Source organism: Castor canadensis, chromosome 5 (genome assembly GCF_047511655.1).
Source record: "Castor canadensis chromosome 5, mCasCan1.hap1v2, whole genome shotgun sequence".
Lineage (NCBI taxonomy): Eukaryota > Metazoa > Chordata > Mammalia > Rodentia > Castoridae > Castor > Castor canadensis.
This window is the reverse complement of record NC_133390.1, coordinates 9,443,936-9,453,415: the sequence shown is the minus strand read 5'-3', so window position 1 is coordinate 9,453,415 and position 9,480 is coordinate 9,443,936. Positions and strand designations below refer to the sequence as shown.

Below are 9,480 nucleotides of genomic sequence, written 5' to 3'. Positions count from 1 at the left end.
ACCGGCACCATCTGGAGTGTAGATGTGTACAAAGACAGCTAGTAGGCTCAATATGGAGCTGCTTATAGGGTACTGAGCATTTTGAACTTTTGAATTCTCTAGGCTGGAGGGATTAGGAACAAGGGGAGAAGCTGCCTGTCTTCTCTGGAGCAGAGAGAATCCTTCACACAGGGCCATCTGGTCACTGTGTCCCCAACAAGACATGCAGTCTTCTGGTTGGGGCTGTCCCAGTGTTTTCAGTCTAGGACTCCGCCTCCTGCAGGGAAATGGAGCTCAACTCTCCAGTTCTTAAGAGTGGGCTGTGAATAGTGACTTCCTTTCAAAAAGGACAGTATGAAGAGGAGGAAAATAAAAGGGACTACTTTGCAGGGGAGAAACCTGAAAAACACTACCCTAGTCAGATGGTCAAGGTCAACATCAAAGTGCAAAAGTTTGTTATTTTCTTCTTCTGGCCTAGAGTCCTCTTCTGGAATACTTTGAGCATTCAGAAGGTACAACATAATTCTGTCACTAGCTGATTTTAATAAAACTGTTGTCCACTGTGGCAATCAAGCATCTTCCTGGCAAGTTCCTTTTTTCTTCTTCCCAGTGCACAGCCGCAATCACATACAACACGATCCTATCACCCTTCCTAACTCTGCTCATTGCCCATGACTTCCTAGGTCAGTTCCTTCCTTGTTGACCCCACTTGCTTTGGTTCCTGACATTCTTTGAGGTCACCTTGCAGACCATTTAAGACCAGTCATGAGTTGCATGAGATGGCAGTGATAGAAGTGGAAGAAGCTTTAGATAGTGTTTTTTGCCAGGAAGGTGACTTGGGTCACAATCTTGAGATTGAAACACTAATACTTAGCACAGGGGTGGTGGTGAAGAAAGACTTTCTTTTGAAAAATTCCTAACCATGACCCAAGCTGGATTCCTTTATTTATAGAAATGAAGGCAGATACGTGTGACTAGCCTTGGGTTGAACATATATACTTTCCACTTTGTTTTTTCAAATCCCTTGTAGTTGTTTTTATCTTTTTCTGGTTTTTTTTTCTTTTGTGGTACTGGAGACTGAATTTAGGGCTTCACACTGAAAAGAGAAGTGCTCTACCACTTGAGCTATACCCCTAGTCCTTTCTTACTATTTTTAAAAACATGCTTCTGAGTTCCTTCATATCCAAAGAGCCAACTGGGAGCTTGGGTCTTCTCCATACCTTTATGCTTTAGCAGCCAGTGTGCTGAAAAAGGGAGAGGACCCGGCCTTGAAATTGAAGTTATTTGTGGAAAATATTTTCATAGTGTGTTTTAGCGGGTTTCACTTGGCATTTCAGTCATCCATCTCAGAGAAAGACAAAACCAATTTGATAGGGTGTAAATACTTGTCAAATTGTTTATTTGCCATTCACACTAGTTATAATGTTAGATTTACAGAAGAAACCATTGTACAAAGAAAGTAAGGCTCCAACGGCTCCTAGGCAGCAACAGCCCAGCTGCCTGCACAGGCTGGGTGTGATGGACCTCCCAGAAGAGGGGAGGTGGCCACTCAACTATGTGCAGCAGGTGGCATCAATGGAGTGCCTGCTCTCCTGTACTATTGAAAAACACCTTGGAGAGGGGATTCTGGGGTATTCTCTCCTATCATATCTGGTTTAAGACCCGAGTGTCACAGTTCCCCTTTGGGAATTGTTTAGTATGTCAGTACCAGGGAGAAAGAAGCCCACATACCAGTTTCCAGGATGCTTTGTGATCAGATCTAATAAACTGCCACAAAATTAGATAGGTGGGAGCTGAAGAAGAGTTATGTTTTCTGTGTTGTTTTCAATAGATGTGTTATACTGTCATTTCAATTTGGAAGTTTATTTTTTTCTTTGATTTTTAATACATCCAGAATAACACAAATAACCAACAGTTCATTTTGGTTTTTTGCACATTCATTTCCCCTAGAACAAAAAGTGAACTTAAAAAAATTAGAAACATGCTATTGGCTGTTTACAAAAGTCAATAAGAAATACCTCATTTTAAAATCTAAAATAAAATAGAAAGAAGCATTTTTTTCTACAGTATTTAGCAAACATAAGAAAAAGTTCTCAGAAACATACAAAAATTGAAAAAAGTTATTACAGGCATTAACAATATTTTATAATGAAGCTTAAAATCTATTTACATACATAAATACAATTAACTTTGTTGATACAGCCCTTCTGGAGGGGAAAAATAAAACCAAATGATCAGTTTCATCAATACTGACCTGACTGAAGGGAAAGAAAAAATTCCCAACAGACAACCAACAAACGAAAAACCCCAAACAAATGTATACTGTAGGGTAAACAAAAAGGCATTTGTTCAGATATTAAAAATGTTTTCTGAAATTATTGTCAAACCATTTTTTTCACGTTTAAAAGACCCCAAACATGTCATCCCCCCAAAAAAACAAAAACCATCAAAACTCAAAATCACTTGGACGGAATGTCCCAAAGAAACAGGTACTTTGAGAAAGAAATCTGCAGTCCTAAATTGCAGGACATTTGAGCGAAACCATTCATTTCCCTTCTAATCAGAGCACTTCTGTTTATCTGCAAAGAAACCTTAGGCAGCAGAAAGGCTATTTTCTCCCTGATTGTAATTTGCCGAGGAGGAAGGTTTCTGTGGCTGCATTTGGATAGCAAGCAGATCCAAAATGGTTGGCAGGGTCTCTGTTCTGTGGAAGAAACCCATGAGCAGGAGAAAGGCTGACTCACCCTGTTCTTTATGCAAAGAGAGAAGAACTGGTCCTCCTGTATTCTGGACATTTGGTATAAGAAGGAGGTGTGTGCTACCTCCTTACAGAGAATGGAAGAATGCAGGAGGGAGGAAGTGGGGTTTGGAGGAGTGACAGTTGACAGGTAGAAAGAAAGGGAGACATTAAGTGACTGACAGGGAAATATATTTCCAGAGAGAAAACCAAAAATAACTGAAATATATGTCCACGTTGAAACCATAAATAGGGGAATGAATAAGCAGTAGAAGTGGCTTATTCACTATTTCTCCTGGACTAGTGCTCCCAGACACATCCAGTTATGTGGCTTAAGGGTCTTGCTGATATCTTAACTTACCTGAAGGTGATGAATGCCTCAGGTAGAAAAATGTGTCCTGTGAAACCTACCTCCAAAAAAATTAAGGTTTGATACTTTTCCTGAAATGATATACTACATAGCTGGTAAGGGTTTGTGAAGCTCCGAGTGGCCAAACCAGTGAATCTACAGCAACGACAAGCTCTCTCCATGCATGGCTTTCAGAGTAAAATTTCAACTGAGTGATTGATTCTCCTCTTAGGGTATTAGTCTGGTTTTGAGTTGGAGTATCTTCAGGTACTAGAATTAAAGTGAAAAATATAATTTTTTTTCCTTCATCTTTCCCTAGTATTTCTCAGGTCAAACACGGCAACGTGTGCTGAAAAGAACATTTAAGTTCAAATTTGGAGAAATAGGCTAGTGGTCCTTTTTAGAAATTAAATTTATTTTTCTGACTTTTGATGGTAATTTAGCTGCAAAATTTAATATGGAATAATTTATGAAACTGAATTATGAAGAGTAATATCTAAAATGAAAATGAATATATTCTGAGTTTCTCCAAGATCTGCTATAGCTCTTCCCTAGGTAAAAATGACCTGACACCACAAGCTGCTTTACTCTTTAACTCTTACCAAAGTGCTACTGCATCTGTGTAAAACAAATAATCAATATATATATATATAAAACTCAAAAACAAGTTGTTTTAAATAAGTCCAGCTGTCTTGCTGCCTGCAGCCAAAGATCTAATTTGAATGCTTAAATTTATAAAATAAAAATCAAACACTGTTCTGAAGTCCTGCTTTCAAACACTCTTCAGCATTGACCTGAAATCATTTCAACTAATTTAAGAGGTACATTAAATAACAACCAGATCATTTTGAGCACACGTCAAAATCAGCAGTTAGTATTTACCAGTTGTACAACTGCATTCTGACAAGTCCTCCAATAAAATGTGCCACCAACCTTACAGTGACATCGGATACATTTGAACTGTAGCCATGGGCAGCAGTGACATGACTCTTTCCTGTCATGCTGGTGCACAGATAAAAGTGCACATACCCCATAAGGCAGGGTCTCACCCTGGTGGAAGCAACACAAAGATGTTGGTGAGCGAGCAGCTGGGATGGGGGTCCTGCACAGGAAGCATGATGTTTTCCTACATTGATTCCACTGAGGCAGGCAGAGGAAACTTAGCTCCCTCAAGGCCTGCATTTGGGCCTACCCTCTGAAAATTCAGCTGGAGACACTTGTCCCTTAAAGGCACCTGGTCTTCTCTCTTCTACCCATCTTTGGGGACAGTCACAAGTTTTGTTCTGGTTCCATGAACTGATACTGTATCAAAGAGAAATATTTTATTACCCCAGAGTCAAACAGTTAAGGAATTCCTAAATTCATTCATTTGGTTCCTGTGTAAATACTGCTCCTCCACACAGCTTACTTTGGATGTGTTTTGTTACAAAGCATGTCGGAAATGATCAGAAGGCCAAGGAGTGAGCATACCCCTAAGGCAGAAATTGAATCCTTTCCAGAGGTATAATCGCTAGCATCTAAATCTTCTGGGATAAGATTTTACCTTCTCTAGTTGAAGAGAGGGAGCCCGATATGAGACCCTTTTGTTGAGCCTAGCAGAAAATTCCGTACTTTTGATTCTTGGAGTGACCTTCAGTGTCTTAAAATCTTATTTTAAACATTGCTGCATTAGCTACCAACTTGTTTGATTAACATGAAAGGGCGTTTAATGTAAACAATATTTCTCGATGATCGAGTGATCACATTACCCATCCTTTTTATCCAGCCTTCTTCAATGTGATAGTTTAACTTTGGCTACTATCAAATAACGTAGTACTTGATATTTTTCTTAATATAAGTACATTTAAATAATTAAAAAAGTATCAACATATAAGTAAATGTCTGAACATCAAGATAACATAAATATCTAGGGATTCCTTGTGGGAATACAGTAGTTAAAAAATGACCCAAAGCTGTAGCTGTCTCTCAAACACACACACACACACACACACACACACACACTAAAAAAACCCCCCAACTACACAAAAGTCCAAAAGAAACGTTAAATAAACCTTACAGAAAAGGGAATATTTCTTTCAATTGTCAAAGCAAGAAAGAAGCGAGCTCAATTTTTTATATATGTATATATAAAAATAAGAACCACCCAAATGCAAATATGCTTTTTTTTTTGTTGTTTTTGCCATTTGTAAGGTGCGGAAAAGAAAATTAGAAATAAGAATTAGATGTCAAACAGGATGAGCTACGTCCTCCCCACCCACCCCCACGAAAATTTCCACACTCTTTGGAATAAACAACGTGGTTAAAAAGTTTAGTCAAGGGTATAAAATCTTTCTTTTATTCACAGCATTGCTAAATCAGACGCATTCACAGTTTCCCTCTGGGAATCTTCCTGTTTGCCCTACAACGTGGCCCCTGGCGCGGTGCCGGGGCTTCGCGAACGGCTTCCGGACGCCTCAGTAGGGCCGCCACACGGCCTCCTCCAGGCGCGCGGCGGGCGCCATGTTGGTGGGCGAGTTGCTGTGGCTGCCCTCGGCCTCCACCACGTCGCTCTGGTTCGGGAGGCTGGGGTTGAGCAGCGCCGAGCCCGTGGAGGCGTTGGTGCAGGGCGGCAGGATGCGCGGCGGCGAGCGCTCGCCGCCCACCATGGAGAACTGGTAGGAGCCGGCCGAGGCGCCGTAGTACAGGTGGTAGGACGGCGAGCTGGCCTGGAAGGGGCCGCCCTGCGCCTGCGACGAGCCGGGGTAGGGCGGCGGCAGGTACGTGTGGTAGCGCGTGGCCGAGCCCATGGCCGACATGCCGATGCCGATGCCCGACGTGACGGGCGTCGGGGAGTAAGTGAAGGCGCCGGGGTAGTGCATGCGAGGGTCTGAGATGGAGGGCAGCGCGGGGAACTGGCGGGGGTCGCCGAAGGCTGTCAGGTCCGGTGCGGCAGCTGGGAGGGGCGAGAAGATATCGCGTGAGTTCCCGAGAGGCCAAGCTCTTTCCGACCAGAGTGCCTCTGGTCATGAAATGGACTACCCAGAATGCTCCCGCCCAGGAAGCCGAATGACTACCCAGAATGCCACAGACCGGAAGTGGGGGACCATCCAGTATGTGGACACCCGGGAGGAAAGGGTTCTAGCCACGTTGCCAATTGTCCAGGAAGATGGTGTGAAAAATGCATAATGGCAGATAGTAATATAGAATGCCATGTATATGGCATGCAATATATGAAATGATAAGGTGTCATAAGTATCTGTGTAGTCTACTTATGGTGTAATATGTATAATTCTGATAAAATATCCATATAATCCCGGGCTGGCAAACCACTCGTAGCCCATCAGCCAGATCTAGTTATGGTCAGGTTTTTTGTATGTCACAGGAATTAATGTTTTACTTAATGATTGAAAAAAATTCCAAAGAAGAATAATATTTATTGATGCGTGAAAACTACAGGAAATTCGAAATTCATTGTTCATACCTTAATAGAAACACAGCTTCACTCATTCTTTTATATATGGCCTCTGGCTGCTTTGGAGTTACCACTGCAAAGCTGAGTGATCGTGACAGAGACAGGGCCCACAGAGCCTAAAATATTTATGGTTCTTTGCAGAAAAACTTTGCCTACCCTCTATTTATATTAATACAGATTTAGATTAATACAGATTAATATAAATAGAGGGTAAGCAAAGATTTTCTGCAACGAGCCCTAGGATAAATATTTATATTAATATATCGACGTTACTATAACAATGTATAATGACTCATAACACGATATAATGTGGATTATTGATATATTGCTAATATGCTACAAATAATATAGGCCTGTATTAATATATAATATTATAACATATTACACATACTTAGGTTGAATCATAGAAAACTGCCAGTTTTGTAGGCTTTGAACAGTTGAAAATTGAGTGATTTCCTATTATTCAATGTAATGCATACCATACTGAATGTCATCTCTCTCTCCCCTACCTTTCTCCCCATCTTGACCTTTATTCTGATTCCACATCTTAAGAAACAATATAGCTTTGATTTCACCTGACATTCTGTAATATGTGTTTTTCACCAGTTAGTTAACACAAGTGGATATCAGACTTTGATTTATCTATTTTTTTTGGGGGAGGGCAGTACTCAAGTTTGAACTCAGGGCCTCATGCTTGCTAGGCAGATGCTTTACCACTTGAACTACTCTGCCAGCGCTGTTTTATATTGGATATTTTCAAGATAGGGTGACAAACTATTTGCCTAGTCTGGCTTTGAACTGGAGTCCTCCTGATCTCTGCCTACTGAGTAGCTGGGATTACAGGTGTGAGCCACCAGCACCCAGTTTATCACCTCAATTTTTTGCACACATAGAAATTTTACCAGGAATGGCAAAACTTTTCCTGTAAAATTCATTGTGTTAGGATTGTGAAACTAAAGTTTTACCAACTGCATTTCTTTATCCTGTGGCCCATTATATCCCTCTGCATTTTGCTTAGCTACACACTACCCTTGGGGATTATCAGAGTATGAGTGCCCTGTGTCCTACAGATCAGAGTTTGCCAAAAGTGACATTATCATTGACATTTGTGGCCAGATTATTTGTAGGGGTGATTGAGGACTGTCTTGTGCGTTGTACCTTGTTTGGCAGCATCTCAGGCCTTTATCCACTAGATCCAGTAGCACCCACCCCTCCCTTCCTAGTGTGAAAACCAAAAATGCCCCCAGACATCGCCAAATAACCTAAGAGTGATGTGACAGTGGCACAGTGACCTCTGCTTGTAAACCTGTACTGTAGGTATAGGATGGTGTCCTGGGGTAGTTTCTGTCCCTCGTTATTCATTAAATGAGCAGGCCAGGACTATAGTTGTTATATCAGTAAAACCAAAGACAGTAACAAAACAGAAATAGCATGAATTAAATGTTTAAAAATTTAAGTTTTCCAATCAACATACAAAATAATTTTAAGCTCAGATGGCGTAGGGCCTGTGTCCTTTTGAGTTCAGGCTGATAGAGAAACTTCAGGGAGCCAAAAGCTTGCTCTGAAAGGAAAGCTACCAGGGTGGATTAATCTGTTTTTGGAAGGCCTCGGCTGTTGATCAACTTCCTCATATTTCAAGCCTATTATTCCAGCATGGAAAGCTAGTATGTTTTCTCTGTCTCTCTCTGTCTCGCTCTGTCTCTCTCCCTCCCCCACAGCTTCCCCCGCATGATCTTTTATTACTCTAACACATTTTTAAAAAATGAACTGTGTACATTTGGGGTGAATGTGATGAGGGGATATACTCCTCATCAGAGAGGTAATTAAAGTTTATAGAAACAGCCGAAGTCTGCAGCAATCCCTCCACTAATGAGGAAACCAGGAGTCTGACTTTCAAACAAACACTCCTGTTAATCTTTTCAAAGCGAGTCAGACGTGTGGGCAGGGAAAAAGTTGTAAACTGACAGTGGTTCTGGGGCTGCCCTTCCTTGGCCACTCTCTAGCTTATTCTCCAGCCAGGCCACACCTCATTCCACAGGGTTCATCCCTGCCCCCTTGCTGGGGCCATCTGTGAGCAAGCCCTGTGTCATTTGTTTTGCTTACACAGAGATCTGTGACATGTTTGAGAGTTAACAGGAAGCTGTACTCCATTTTTCCAGTTAGGTTTATATAGTCTAGGGAGAAGCCGAGGTAGAAGGAAAAGCATTAGGCAAATACAATCAATTTGTTGTCATCTGATGCAATGCTCTGGACACAAATAAGTGACTCTACCCATTATTCCTCTTGCTTCATTTGCCTTGAGACAAAAAGGTGAATCTACTGGAAAAATGAATGAGAGGTCACCATGTTTCACAGCAATGTCTGGACATGCTCTGCCAGTCTGTTCCAAACAGTACATGGTAATGTGGTGATGGTACCAAGTTACTGGAATCCTGAGTGAGTCTGCAATTTGTCATGGACATAAGTACTGGAATAATGTTACAGTCTCAGCTGTTGGGGGAAAATAGTTCTTTCACTTGTGGGCAGAGTATCTGAAAGATTTGAAATACTGCCTGTGATTCTTCAGTCTGCACAGAAAGAATGGCATTCTACAAAACACCATCCATTTGGTCAAATTCTATTTTTTTAAACACATATTTTGATAATAACACAACTTAGGCCCTCTAGATATGCTCAGATTCAAGTGCTTTATTCAAAGATTTGTTTGCATTTTAAAGTCTGGTCTGACATCCCTAATTAAGACTTACCAGTTATGCACAATTCACCCACCTAGGCACAGCTCATCTATCCTTTTGGCTGGCCTGGTGCGCCCTAATTCAGTAGCAGTGTGAGAGGAGGTTGGGACCCCTGATATTCACAGAAAGCTTTTTAAGCGTAGGAAATCTGGGGATTAGTAGGTCCAGGGTATTTCAGCTGGAAGTGTTTCCCCATCGATGGTGCTCAATATTTGCTATGACAGCTCAA

At 41.4% G+C, this 9,480-nt stretch overlaps 1 protein-coding gene across 2 annotated transcripts in view; it reads right to left on the bottom strand.

The window, feature by feature from the left end:
- Positions 1–1,361: 1,361 nt before the first annotated feature.
- Positions 1,362–9,480, bottom strand: part of Runx1 (RUNX family transcription factor 1) — a 237,807-nt gene continuing 229,688 nt past the window's right edge. For both annotated transcript variants that reach the window (XM_074072724.1, XM_020185583.2), the window contains one exon: positions 1,362–5,997. In XM_074072724.1, coding sequence (XP_073928825.1) covers positions 5,519–5,997 — 479 coding nt within the window. In that variant the 3' untranslated portion in view covers positions 1,362–5,518. The remainder of the gene's footprint in view (positions 5,998–9,480) is intronic.